We start from the raw sequence: 15,304 nt of genomic DNA on the forward strand, positions 1-15,304 counted from the left end.
CAACTCGCAACTAATTTTATCCCTTGTTCTGTATTCCATATAGTCTGGGGTAGCCACCATAATCTAACCAAAAGTACAGAATTTTTTTAAAAGACTTTTTATGTGTATGAATGTGTCTGTGTGGCATTAAGTTCAGTCATCTGCAGAGACCGGGAGAAGGCACCAGAGAAGAGGTGGAAGCAGTCAACCACTGAGCCCTAGAGAAACTGGCAGTACTAGTCTCACTTATTTGAAATCCATGTTTTTACTAAGAAACAAAATCTCATACACAAAATGCATCTAAAATGACATGTTTGTTTCTGTAAGTCTACACTAAGTGTTTTAATTTGTAGTTTATATATCACAACTTTTTCTTCTCTTTTAAAAAATGGATTCATTTATTGTATGTGCATAAGGGTTGGTGTATGTCAGGGTTGGAGAGTTACAGGGGTCAGGTTTCCTTTCCTCCACAATTTGAGTCTCAGATTAAACTCATACAATCAGGCTTAATGGCAAATGCTCTCAACTTTCTGATTGAGCCATCTAACCAGCTCATGTTATTTAAACATGAAATTATCAACGATGGAGAGGTGGCTCAGGAGTTTGGAGCTGCTAAAGCAGAGGCTCAGAATTTGGTTCTAGCTTCCACTCCAGGCAGCTTACAAATAATATGGACTCTTGCGGGCACTGTACTAACATGAGCACATACCCATACACATACATAAAACAAACAAGTGTTTAAATATGAAACTATCAAGCTCCAAGTTGGCACCGTATCGAAAACCACTGCCATAACTTCCTCCTCAGTATTCTCCCATACTTCACCGTTGTGTGCCATATTACAATGAACAAGAAAACAGTAGTTTGGGAGATTTTTTTTTTATGGAGCCACTTTTAACAAAAAACATAATTACTATGTGTATGTACATGAGTGGTGTTTGTGGGCATGCATGTACTGTGGGTGGCATATGTCAAGGTCAGAAAACAATTTTGTGGAATAAGCTCTTCTAGGCACAAATCTCAGGTTATGGGGCTTATTACAAAGCAGTCACTTTAGCCCCTGAATTATGCTGACTGCCCACTTTACTTTTTTTCAAAATCTCAGTAACTTCAAACTGGCTCTGAACTCAGTAATCTTCTTGCTTGAACCTCAGTAGTGTTAGAATTACAAACATGCTACCACTCCTGACTTAAGAGTGCCAAATAACGTGTCTTTTCTGAAAGGAAAACTTCCAACCTATTTAGAATCTAGGATTTTTTTAAAATTTTTATTTATTTTAAGAAAACAATGAGTGGCATCACCCAGAGCTGCAAAGTTTCTGCTCATTAACTGAAAACTAGAGAATGTACTTGTGATGCTGATGTCTAGGTCTAGAGCTTAACTGGAAGAAGTAAGTTTCCTTCTTACCTTGAGATAATAGTAAGGATTGTTGAGTGCAGTGTGGAGGGCAATTCTTGGCGCGGCATTTAAGTGCTCGCGGAGTGTGTGGGCAGCACTGAAGTACACTACCTCATGCAGAGGCTGGCTCTCAGGAGGCACAAGGTAATCTCTGAAACAGTCAAGTCCCCATCACCTTTAGATAACAGGCTGATTTTCAGTTCAACAGTTCTGTCAATCCTCTATGACTGAATATATGTTATTTTTAAACAGTGAAATCAACACCAAACAAAAGCCAAGTAATGGATCCCATAGCGTTTCACCCAGAATTATTTCAGTACTACTTTTAAAACTTCCTCTGTATTTCTGATGGCTATTCTTGTTGATCTACTTGACCACATCTGAAATTAACTTAAAACCAAAACAGCTGGGCACACCTCTGAGGCATTTTTCTTACTTGGCTTATTTGACGTGTGAAGACCTTAAATCTCAGCCACATCCTCTCATGGCAGCCTATATGAAGGACATGGAAGAAAGCTTGTTTTTGCCTCATTTTTATAAGCTCATACACGCTTTTGCTGAGAGATTCCTTCAGTGGTTATTAGAGTTTACCTCTTCAGGACTCTCACATATGCTGAAGACAAGATCCAGCTTTGTGGGCTGAACAACCATTGGATTGGATTCTTTGGAGTTTCCATCAGGAAACAGCCATTGTTGGACTAGCTGAACCACAATCTGAAAGCCACTCTAATAAATAAACTTTTTGGTACATACTAATCAATCAGTCAATTAATCATTATATCAGTTCTGTTCCTCTACAGTATTCTTTAGAAGGAACTGTTTCAGTTCTAAGTCAAACCATTAGTCAAACATTTGAGCATCTGTTACATTTATGCTTAAAGTCTCTAAAGTAGGACTTTTAAAAGTTATTGTTGAATTTCTTAAATTATTCAGGAAACAGATCAACATTTTACCATAGCAAACATTCTAGTCTTTTGAGAATGTGTTATACACTGCCTGAAATTGAGAGTTTAGGAAATCTTTTTGTATCATGAAAAAACATTGTAATAAATGATATTCCAGCAGCTTTTTTTTTTCTTATAATAGAAACTAGTTAAGACCAGGCTAACAAGATGGCTCACTGCATAAAAGCAGTTGCAGAGTAAATTGAGGACCTGAGCTTGACGTAAGAAGCCAGATGAGGCCAGTGCCATGGGCCTGGGACCAGAAGCATTTCTGGCTGGCATCCAAGGTACAATGAGAGACCGTGTCTCTGAGGAATAAGGGACAGCATGATAGAGGAGGCCTTTGGCCTTTCCATGTGCACACCCTTGTATACAATGCACATACACCACCACCACCAACACACACACACACACAAAGAAAAAAACGAAAGGTTAAATTTAAAGCCTTCAAAGACAGGTTGTTGAATAATAAAATTTTAAGTGTAAAAATAAGCATAACTTAGAACTTTTTTATTTTTTTACTTTGTTGCCTATGAGCTAGAACCAATTTTAAAATCCAAACTTTGGCAAAAGGGAAGATTAGGAACAGGAATGACTCAGGGCTATACAGTGCTGTATAGAGTGTGCTGTAACTGTCAGCACTTAAGTGTTAGTCCTTACCAGGTCTTCAACTCAATTTTGAATGGACTGCCTTTTTTTTTAATGTCATATTTTCTTTTTAGCTTTCTTTTTGTTATACTTTGTTGTTCATTTTACCTCTTTCCTAGCAGTAATTTTTTTCTTCAATAACTAGGAAAAACAACTGCCCTCAAAATTGTCCTGGAAAATAAAAAATTTCACTTTAAGGAAGGGCTTGATATTTACCAAAAATATATTCATCTAAAAGGTACTAGTTTTTCCCATAACCATTCTATTTACTGCCTCCTCTGCTGGCACATTTTAACTGCCTTCATTTAAAAACATAGCAAACTGCTTTCCCACCTTCCTTTCTTCTTAGGCAGTCTCAGTAGTCCAGGCTGATGGAAAACTTACTCAAGGCCATGCTGGCCTAGAATGTCCGGTGATTTTCTTGCTCTGGCCTCTCAGATGCTGGGGTTATATGCATGAGCTATCACATTCTGCTCTGCTTTTACTAGTTACGATATTTTCTTTGGTATACTTAACATTTTTATAATATGTATATATCCAAAGTTTCCAAAAGATCACTTGGATTTTTAATTTCATGTATATACAGAAATGGCTTTTGGGAAATACACAGAATGATCTAGGCATCCCAAGAAAGACTCATAGAACAAACGAGGACACATTGACAGTTCCTGAGTAGATACTGCAATATAGATTTGGTGGTGATATTCAGTTGTCCTCATAATATATTCAGAACAAAACAGTAGCAAGGCTACTATACAATGTCTGTTTCTGGGCTTGGCCAGATCCAACATTTACTACTTCTTTAGGCAGAAAAATGATTGGAGTAGAATGCAAAAAAGGGGGAAATACTTTAAAACTTCCTGTTTTTTTCTAACCTGGCCTAATTAGCTAAGTTTAAACCTGCCTTTGTCATTTGATTAGACAACAGGACAGACGATCAATAAAAACACCCACTTTATTTAGATGGAAGAAACACCGTGGACTGGCTCTGTACGCTGAGTTTACTGGTGTCATTTGGAAAAGCAGGATTACTTGAGTTCTCCAGAGTCCTAGACTTACCTTACCAAGCTGTCTATGAAGTTGACAACATTTTCTCTGAGCACTTCAAATTTGGTTTGCTTCTTAGCTGTTCTCCTTGACTCCTTCATTTCCAGTAAGGACTGAGTGGGTAAAAGAACATACCATTCTTGGTGATTCTGGGACAGAGAGCTGTCACTCGTGTGGAGAGGCAGCTGATGCCCTTATGCAGAGAGCAGACAAAGATATGCTGTATTTTCTGTTAACAATTAGGGAAGACTCTTCCCTCTACATGTTTTGCTTTAAACATACATCAAGTGAATGTTCAAGGAAAGAGGAAGAACACAGTTTACTTCACTGCTAGTTATACAAGAGTGCTCACTACTTAGAAATCAGTACATTTAGAATCATTAGGAAGAATGCTAGAAAGATAGAAAAGCCCATCTATTAATATCAGACTGAAATTCTGTAATACTTGTAACTTGGTAATATGGGATAAAGAAGGGCTTTGACAATAAAGAGCTAAAAGTGAATTATCTGAAAAAGAATACTGGGCATATTGTGGCTCAGTTTCTTTCTTACCCTGTGAATGCTCACTAAAAAAGAAAAGGGCTGAGACTGTAGCTCAGTGGTAGGGTTCCAGCTAATGGTGAGACGCCCTGGGTTTGGTTCTCAGCACATCAAGAAAATATGACTTAGACTCTCTTGAATCTCTTATCAAAAAGAGAAATCAGTACATTATCTCATCATCATATTTTTATACGCTATATTCCCATTTTCCTTGTATGGACAGTTGATTCTGTTTTCTTCCTTGAGACTTTAGTGATGGTTTCTATACTGAGTGGCAGACTGTGCACTGTGTACATGCACAGTCTAGGGTGACAGTGAGACACACAGTATTACAGGACAGAATGGAAGCTACCCCTCGGTGGAGATATGCCATTTCTTTCTCTTGAGAATGAATTCAGTCAAGGGCCTGGCTGGGCAGTTCCCCTTGTATTAGCTGGTTCATTTACCTTAAGATATGTGCTTTTCATGCCAGAATTCCCAGCATCTAGTGTGGTTAGTAAAAGCCTCCACGAAAGTTGGCTGTAAGTCTTTGTGAATACTGACTCGGGCAGAATTATTTCTTTTTCTCCTTTCTTCTTTTGCATGCTGGTCAGAGCCTAACTATGCTTCTTAATGTCCTAACCCTTTGGGCTTCCATATTCTCTAACGCCAAACTCCCTGTCCTGTCACCCTGCCAGCATCTCTTACCTGCTTTCCTCCTCCAGACAGCTATGAGAATTAAAACTTGCCTGCCCTAAAGTTTTCATTTGTTTGTTTTACTCTAATAAATTACCCTCAAGGTTGTTTGAGTACTTGATTAAATTTTTATTAATGAGACTAATGACTCCCCTCACCTCTCCAAAGGATCTCAATTTCCCTGGTATTATATAATGGCTCCACTGGAGTTCCTCAAGATTTCCTATAACACTTCTTTCCTGCCTTCTAATTCTTTAATGAGCACAGAAAACCAACCGCTTCTTTCAGTTTAGATGGCAATGGTATGTCTGATTTATTAGCTCCAGTCTGTTCATATTGTTGCTGGTTGTAATGTAAATAAACGAAAGTAGAGACATTATGCAGATTGAGTCTAGAACACCAATTAAAACAAGGACACTATCACCAATGCAGCTGGAAGGAAAGGAAAGCTATCTGACCTTCTGAAGGTGATAGAGGTCTGTCTTCTGCAGCCCCTTTATCTGTGATCCACAAGCATTATCGTCTTCTTTGCTATCTGCTTTAAATACAAAATCAATATACAACAGAGAGAACAGGCATCAGCACTAATCCAATGGAAGCAGAAGTTACACTTTCTTTTTAATATGGGCAAGATTCTGCCAGACAAATGATACTCCTTCCAGAAGCTGAAGACAGTACATATCAAATTGTTTATATGGCAGTGAGTTCTTCAACAACTAGCTACTGAATTCTGAACGTTTTGAGCCAACAGAACAAAAGCCTGTGTTAAAAAAAAAAATATATGAACTTGAAATTACTTTCCTTTGACCTTGTTAAGGTTATACGCATGATCAGCTACCTTCTGACACACCTGGTCTCAACCTTCCAATTTAGTATTTTTGAGTCATTACTCTTTAATATGAAGAAGGTGGTTTATAAGAGCTGTAAAAGGAACTCAGGGACAATAAAACCTTCAAGTCTTTAGCTGTGCTTCTGGCGGGTATGTTGCTAGGAATTGAGAACCTGAACACCTGCAATGGTTCAAGTATGACAGAAGAACTTGGCTAAAGAATATACATTAAAGAACCAGAAGCCAATTCCTGATTTTAGAAAGGCATAACCTAAGATTTGGACAACTGTTAGCTAAATTCTTTATTCAATTCCATTGACATGTAGCAGAACCTTAAAACTGATTAGAACAATCAGCCTGATTTAACCCCAATTTAAGTCCAAATTACAATATGCCAATAGTGTAAAGAAACCATTAGATGACAAATAACAAAGTATTTCTTCCTGTGAGAAATTTTAAGTTGTTATTAATAATAATTGATTTTTTAAAACTGAGAAATAAAGACAGATCATCAGGATGGTGGTTTTGCTTTAATTCATAAAATGTTGTATTCTTTATCGTGTTGTCAAACACTTTAATCTTTAGCCTCTCCCATTTGAAAACTGCAGTCCTTAGTGCTAGCTATCATAAGATTTGTTCACTAGGCCATATTCTATAAATTCTCATTAAAATTATTGTGATATCTACATTAATAGAATTCTTGAGTCCACTTTATTTTATACTCTGGTTAAAGGACTATCAATGGGCAGGATATTACACTTACCATCAAGGTTCTGAAATAGCATCAGGAAATCCTTTATTTTCTGTGTTGTGTTGCCAAGCTGCGTTTCAGTAGAGGAATTCAAAACCTCAATACATTTCTGAAGTATGCTCATCAGTTCGTCCTTTGCAAGCATTCTAGAAAAAGAATCAGTGATAGGAGATCTAATACAACTAGAAAATTAGCACACCTAAAACTTTTTCTACAAATGAAATGTTTTTGTTCAAAGAGGAAGTAAAATCTTCATTAGTGATGACTAATTTCTTATTTTTTTTTTTTAAAGATTTTATTCAACACATGTGAATATAGAAGTATAGAGTTCTCAACACTTTGCTTAGCTGAGGAAGAATTCAAAGGTTGTGTTCACAACCTGGTTCTGATAGTGTAAGACAGAACAAGCTCATTACTCATTTCTGGTCCTTAGCATCCTTGTTGGTCAAGTGGGAACAACACTTTGTGGAGTTGTGTAGCAACCTCCAAAATGAAACATTCCCTCCTGTACTGACTGACTCAGGACGTGAATGAAACCTACAAGCCCTAGGCAGAAAAAAGCTAGATCTCACAAATCTCAGAAACTTACCAAACAGACAATAGGTATGGACTTGAATGCATACAGTAACACAATTAGTATATCAAAAAGTCTAAGCTACAATGACTAAAATCAGAGGTGGCATTGATTTAGGTAATAATAACAGGCCAACAGAAAAGGAGAAAAATTCAGAAAGAGATCCAAGGTGTACATGGAACTTAAGTATATGCCAAAGGTAGCATTTCAAATCACTGAAGAAAACATGCTAGGTGTCAGAAATAGCTATTTTCAAAAGAGTAGAACACTATTTCATATTATATATGCAAATTTATTTAGGATAGATGAAAAGTATATGATTTGAGAACAGGAAACATCCCAAATGAAGCAAAGACACTAAAGCCTAATAATAATATTTGTGGAGAAGCAGATACACAGTTAGCAACAGTATACACCGCTATAATCAGCATTACAGTCTCAGAAAGGTTACTTCCATGTATTCATTTTGTGGAAATTACACAAATTTATAAACACATATGCTTATGATTAATGTTTATATAAATGAAGAATTATAAACAACCTAAATATATTTCAAATAAGGGTCTGATTAATTAAAACACATTCCTAAATGCAGGATGTCAGAAATGATAAATAATAAAGTAGGACCATATACAGTTAGAATGGTGATAGCTAATATTTATTAATATTCCCATATATGTATCATGTTATGATACTCTATATGAGATTTTACCATTATTATTCCAGTATTAGAGATAAGCAAATAGAGTCACAGCAAATTTAAGTAACTCATTCAGTGTCCCAAAAGTGGTCACTGACAAAGGTGAACTTTGAACTTAGTGTGCCATGACATGTCTGTTCTCTCTTGGGGATGAGGGGCAGAACAAACAAAGCCTTCCTCTCTGTTCCAGGCTGAGACTTCGAGTCTGCACCAGAGCCAGCACCATGCACGTTCTGACTACACACACTGCAGCTCAGAACAGTGTCCATGCTAGGACACATAGGCACACACATTAAACCACGTGCCAAAAGTTAAAAACTCTTACAGAAAAAAAACAAAACAAAACAAAACAAAAAAAACAGGCAGAGTAAAGGGACAGCCATTGCAGAAAATTGGCTCTCAGTTTTAGAGTGGTTAATGGCAAGTGATAAAACACAAACATAAAAGATGATGGGGAGTTAGCTGTAAGAACCCTGTCTGTCATTCTTCTGTTTGTACCCTGTGCTGAGATGATCAGTCAGGGTGAGGTGCTGGAGTCCACAGAACTCTTATTCCTGGCTCATTTTGAAACTGTTTATAAGCCCTAAACATGAAAGACACATGGGAGATACATTTCTTTTTACTGTACTGCCTGGAATGTAGAAGACAAATATCCTGGATTTTGAAGATTTATACTTAAAGTTCCTGTTCTGCCAACTAGGAAAAAAATGTTTTTCAGACTTTAACCAAACAACAAAAAAAAAGTAAACTCAAAAGTGTCTGTGACATTTTGTAATACCTAATGTGTCAACTGGAGGAAAGACATTTATTCCAAAGGTACAAGCTTCTACGTCACTGTTCTTTTGTGGTGGCCACACTTTTACTTGTCCTTGCTTTACCTGCTATATCTGATCCTCAGTACTTTTGAGTTCAACTTAATAAAAAGATGGAAATTATATTGGTATTCATTGCTTTATTTATAGCACCAAACTTGCACTTTAGATCTTGGCAAATAAAAGCTGAAGGTTCAAACTGCTTTTAAGTCAGATCTGAATGATGATCCTACTAGCAGTGAAGCAATTTCATGCAAGGCACTTAACCACTATCTCTGCTTCAGATGCCTCAGGGAAAGCACGGATAGCTGACGGACCAGAAAGACTGCAAGATGTGCTCAAGGTGCCTCAGGTAGTGTGTGGCACACAGCAGGCCTTCAGTAAATGGTTCCTGTCGTCACCATTGCTTTCATAACCTATGTAGTATATGCTACCTGACTGACATTTATGATCCCTAACTGGATCCTGGGTTTAGTAGACCCAGGAAATTTAAAAGACACGAGTAAGTTCCTCTCAGACAAATGAACTTTACTAATCATAAAATTAAAACACAGAGAATCAACTGGCTAGGCTACTGGAGAGACAGTTAAGGGGAAAAGGTGCTTGCCACCTGAGTGCCATCCTTGGACTAGCAAGGTTCCAGAAATATTCTAAAGTTTATAAACTCACAGAAATAGTTTTGCTGAGCACAGTGTCACACACCTTTAATCCCAGCACTTAGGAGACAAATCAATCAGTGGTTCATAGCTACCTTGGTGTACCTAGCAAGTTCTAGGGGCCAGGGCTACAAAGTGAGACCTTGTCTCAAAAACAAAATTTTTATTTTTTTATTTTTCCAGATAGCAAGAAATTTTCCAGTTTCATACACCGCATCTGTGGATCACTGTATTAGATTTTAATACAGTGATTATTGTATTATTTAATACATTAATCATTGTATTACAGCTTTTGGGCTTTGCGGAGTCGATTGAATGAGAACATCGCACGTAAGTTCATTTACTTGGACACTTGGTTATCAGTTGCTGGTGCTGTTTAGGGAAGTTCAGCTTGTTGGAGAGAACGCCGCAGCAGAAGCCGAGTGCTTCCTCTGTATTACTTGTGCTTCAAGAAGCCTGCCACCTGCTGCCATGCTGCCCTGCTACCACCACAAACTAGCCCACACTCTGGAACTGGAAGCCCAAATCAATTCTCTTCTATAAGCTGCCTTGGCCATGCATGGTGTTTTATCACAGCAACAAAAACATAACTAACTTCCTACTGTGCCCATCTGTTCTCTTCTTCTGGGCTTGGAGGGAATGAGGACTAAATATAAATCTAGTTAACAGACTTCTTTATAAGAGGTTCATGTTGCTAGGTGTGGTGCATACACTGGCACAGACATGAGGATTCTGAGTTCAAGGCTGGCCTGAGCTACACAGCAAGTCTTTGTCTCAAAACAAAACAACAAAAATACTATGTTTGCATAAGCATTTGTACTTGCTCAGGAAATTTTGAGCCTTGGACAGAAACCCACATTACATTTAGCTCCCTTTCTCACTATTCAGATGGTCAGTATTTGAATGTGTGTGGTACATGCATGTAGTGGCTTAAATGATAATGGCCCCCAAAGACTCATATATTTAAATGTGTAGTCACCAGGGAGAGTAACTCTTTGAGAGAATGATGAGGCTTAGGAGGTGTGGCCTTGTTGGACAAAGTGTGCCACTGGGGTGGATTTTGAGGTTTCCGAAGCCCACAGCAGGCCTTGGCTCGCACTCTCTCTCTACCTAGGGAGCAGGATGTAGCTCTCAGCTACTGCTTCAGCACCTTCCTGCATGCCGTCATGGCTCCTACTGCCAGCACAGTATATTACGCAAGCCCCCAATTAAATGTTTTCTTTCACAACAGTTGTCATGGTCACAGTGAAAGAACAGTGGCTAAGAAAATGCATGCCAGTGTACAGGTGTGGGCACCGTGTGTCCACGCAGGGCCAGAGGACAACATCAAGTGTCCTTTCTAATGGGCACTTAAGTTTACAGTATTTATTTGTGTGCTTGAGGTTGTGTAAATGTGTGTGCGTATTAATGTTGCAACATGTGAAGGCCACAGGAGATCGTCTGGGCATCAGCTCTCTCTGTTCATTATGTGGACACCAGTGTCTGCCTCAGGAACCCTCACCAGCCCTCCACCTTATTTCTGGTGACAAGGTCTCTCACAGAACCAGCAACCTGCGGTTTTGGCTAGACTTGCTCACCACTGAGAAATCTCCAGGTCCTTAGCAAGAGCAGCAAGCCCTGAGCCACTTCTCTAGCCCCTGACGTCATTAAGTTCTAATCACTTGGGTAAACTGAGACATAAGAAAATTTAAAAAAAAATTTTTTTTAATTGTTTGGAAAGTGAAAATTACAAGACTTCGATCTTGTAATTATGATCTTCCTTCTGGGTTCAGCATCCAAACCTTGGAGGTCACAAAATATAGCCAATCTTGTGGCCCTTGTTCTTGAAGGTCAGCCAGCATCCAGGAAAGGATAGGTAGGAACCCTTTGGTAAGTCACCTGTCCTCCAAAGATTGGGCTCCAGCCAGTGTACATTCCACAGGGAGGAGTTGGCAGACACGTCCCATATGCTTCTACAGGGAGCTATGTGGTCAGCATGTAGCTGCATAGTCATGACCTATACTTACAGGAAAAACTAAAGGAGACTGCTGACTTTAAAAATAAAAAAATATATGTATGTGGACACCTACATGGTCTTAAAATGCAATAGGAAAGTACAACCAAACACATTAAACAATTTTGTCAGCTTTATTATGTATGTCAAATTCCCGAACGGTACTGAGTTCACTTGTCCAAGATTAAAGCCCATTCTCCAGGAAATACAATAAGAACCAGAAGGGGCCTATTGAAAGAGTATGAAAAAGGTATCTATGCTGACCAAGCAAAGCCTTTCTTAAACATTTCCTGAATCTCTTTAAATGGCTATCCAAAATTGCCCCTTTCAAAATCCAACAAATTGTTCCTGAGACATCATACTACCCTAGATGTAACTGCTTGCTTTCTTTCATCCTTGTTCATTCCTGACTGATGTCTTCCATATTCCAATTCCTGTAACTTCATAAAGCTAAGTAAGAGATACCAAGCCTTGACCCCATGACCACCATACCCTCCATCTACCAGGGGCAATTAAATTATCTCTATGCATCCCTATTTTTCCTTAATATGAGCCCTAAAGTTCTTTCATTGTCCCTGTTTGGCTCCAAAGCAGCAAAGATCAGTTGTCCTGTATCACAAATCCCTCCCTCCCGCCCCTGGGTACTAGACCTCTGAGAAGAAAATGTTAAAATAAAAAACAAATGAGCAAATTAGATATGTTCAAGTGTTAAAGGTAAACAAAAGATCTCATAGCTGAGGATGCACAAACTAGCCAAATTAAAAAAAGAAAACAAAACAACAACAAAAAAAACAGGACTCTTTAAAAAAAAAAAAAGAGATGTTTATAGTTAACTAATATTGGTTATATTTGGCCCAAAATAAATAGATTAAAACATTTCATAATAACGTATGAGCAACTTCAGGGAACAAATGTTATCCATACCCTGCTGGTAAACTGTCAAGGGCTGGAAGCACAGACTGCAGATCACACATGCAAGGCAGGAAGGAATAGATGGCTGCTACATTAACACCACCAGAAACTACACACATAAATTCAAAAGTTGTTCAAATATTCTTAGATACAACAGGCTACAAAGGAAACTTTTGGGCAGACAGGAGTTCTGGAGGAAGGTGTTACTTACTGGCAGGCTTAAAGCAGACAAAAAAGGAACAACAACAACAAAAATTACCTCAGCAGCTGCAAGGCTGATGCGTACTCCTCTGAATCCCATATTTTCTGTTCTAAAGATGTGCAATACAGCTCCCTGATCTATAAACACAGGAAATGATTTATGAAGAATAAAAGTCACATACTAAGTTTATAGCCTACTAGTTATGCAAAAATCATCATACATTGATGCTACTAATAAAAAAATAATTAAATTACAAGAGGCTTCTTGGTAATATATTATATAGATCAGAAACTACAAAAATATTATTTACGTAAAAGTCAAAAGAAATTGCATTGGGAGTGGATGACAACAGTAAGTCACTTTATAATATCATTAAGAATGGAATAAATGGCTAATTGAAGGTTTAATAGCCAAGTAAGCAGCACCACACAGAGACCACTGTTACACTGAATTTCTAAAGCTAAAGATCTGAAAATGAAGTATTCTTCCATTCACATGCATTCTACACAGGGTTCACAGGTCTGGGATATAATACAAATGTCAGCTGAGCATAATTTTACAAAGAGCAGAAGTACTGTGTTTCTTTTAATTGTTGGTACAGCACAAGGTTAACCACTAAATGCTTTCAGATTCCATCTCCCAGTTCCCCTGGAGTACAGAACTAGCTCTTCCTGTGCACACAACAGAGTGCTGAATTAGCAAGGTTATACACTACAGCACAAATATGGGATACAATCCATTGGGATTCACATGGCTATTATAGCTTTAACTTTCAGAACAAAACCATCTATTAGTAATGTGAGCAGCTGGAATAGACTGTGTTCTTATTCCAAGAATTGGTTCCATTTCAAATTCTGATGCCTGAGTAATAGAGAAATCAAAACAAGAAAGTACTATTATTCCTACTTTGTTGATTCTAAATGAGGAAATCTTATTTACCTGTCGGCCCAGTGGGTACTTGGGAAGAGATGAGGTAAAATTATGAAGACATCTCAAAACAAGGAAGTAATTGATATGGTAAACATGCAGGTTTTCCAATAATGATTGAGTTTCCTCCTAAAAAATCAGAGAATACATTACTAATATGGACGGTGGTGAAATAAAATTTAAAAATTACTTTCTGGATACAAATTTTCTAAAAAGCTAATTGAGTATTTAAAATTACAAATTACTTTTCTTAACTCACAAAAACTTGACACATCAAATTCGGGACACAGTCACACAATTTTTTAGTATTGAATCTAGCTGTGTTTTACACACATCAGAACTGACTTTGTAATTTAGTGTCTGTCCTGTCATTCACCAATTAATTACAGACTTTTATCCTCTGTCTGGCACTATTAAGCAACTGAGAGTGACATAATTTTCCTCGACTTCACTGAAATAGCACACTGTGTAGTTCTGGCCTTCATTTCAGTTGAGAGTCTCCTTTGAGATTTTTATCTCTAACATCTCACGGCCTATAAGCAAAGCAAATACAGTGCAGACCATTCACGGTTTATACTCTAACAGCAACTGTCTGATTCCTTCCTGGATACGGTCAACCAGGGCTCACAAACTAACATACACTAGTACTTTTCTGTTAAATCATAATGATGAGATTAAAATGGCTGGACTTCCTTCAGCTGATAGATGCTGCTCCACCAAGCCTTCTGCCGTCTTCCCCGTCATGATGGTGATGTATTTCTATGCCTCTCGAACTCTTGTCCTCAGTCTCCCCTGTGTTGTCTTTGCTTTCCAATTTCCTGCTCTGATTTCAAGCTACAGTGTAAGACTGAAGACAGCAGTCTTAAGGATGCTGTTCAAACAAGCACACAAAACTGTGTAGGAAAATGGGATTGTGGACCAGGTAACCTGTTCAAGGTCACACTTAGAGGGCAAAAAGAGTGAAAACCGTCCCGCCCAGCTATTTATATTTCCTTTTCCATGCAAAGTCTGGTATTTGAGGGTCTTATGCTAGAACAGCAAGAGAAAGAGAAGTGCAATAAACAAGCCTGAATCTTTATAATCTTGCATTAAGGCTAAAGAAAAGTTCCAGAAGAAAGAAAAATGGCCACCTCCTGTTTGCCCACATGGTGGCTTCTGAAGGTGACACCAGATTAAGAGGCTGAAGGAAGGCAACATTTAATTCAGTCACAGGACTAGAAGAAGCCAAGCAAGAACTGACCTGGAACCCTTCTCCCTGAGAGTTAACTCTTACAGTGTTTGAAATTGCCAAGGGAAAAAAGTTATTACAAGTTCCACCTAGCCAGGGAGTGGTGGCACATGCTGGGAATTGAACTTGTGTTCTCTGGAAAAGGCAGCCAGTGCTCTTAACCACCGAACCATCTCTCTAACCCTTGATTAATTATTTTCTTTGTTCTGTAAAACTGTAACAGCTTCCATGCTGGAATATAGAATTTGAGAATCTTTGTTTTCCTGGCTGTGGTCACTCAAAATGGCTCTAGAACAAACTCTCCCTTATTCCCTTTAAGATAAGAGCTGGGAGGTGGCGTGGCTGGAGAGATGGCTTGGCGGTTAAGACCATTTGCTGTTCTTCCAGAGGTTCAATTTCCAGCACCCATATAGGAGCTCACAAGTCTGCAACTCCAGTTCCAGAGAATCTGACACCCTCACACAAACATACAGACAACATAAAATAAA

General features: G+C 38.3%; 1 protein-coding gene across 3 annotated transcripts in view; it reads right to left on the bottom strand.

The window, feature by feature from the left end:
* Window positions 1–15,304, bottom strand: part of Orc3 (origin recognition complex subunit 3) — a 60,287-nt gene that overhangs the window by 7,669 nt on the left and 37,314 nt on the right. For 2 of the 3 annotated variants that reach the window (XM_055599272.1, XM_055599270.1), the window contains exons 12-17: window positions 13,601–13,717; window positions 12,719–12,798; window positions 6,825–6,958; window positions 5,691–5,770; window positions 4,030–4,130; window positions 1,388–1,529 (exon numbers count right to left, since the gene is read on the bottom strand). In XM_055599272.1, the coding sequence (XP_055455247.1) occupies window positions 1,388–1,529; window positions 4,030–4,130; window positions 5,691–5,770; window positions 6,825–6,958; window positions 12,719–12,798; window positions 13,601–13,717 (654 nt within the window). The remainder of the gene's footprint in view (window positions 1–1,387; window positions 1,530–4,029; window positions 4,131–5,690; window positions 5,771–6,824; window positions 6,959–12,718; window positions 12,799–13,600; window positions 13,718–15,304) is intronic. The other variant, XM_055599271.1, reaches the window with a different exon arrangement.

The sequence above is a fragment of the Psammomys obesus genome, unplaced genomic scaffold (genome assembly GCF_907164565.1).
Source record: "Psammomys obesus unplaced genomic scaffold, mPsaObe1.curated_primary_1811, whole genome shotgun sequence".
Classification (NCBI taxonomy): Eukaryota; Metazoa; Chordata; class Mammalia; order Rodentia; family Muridae; genus Psammomys; species Psammomys obesus.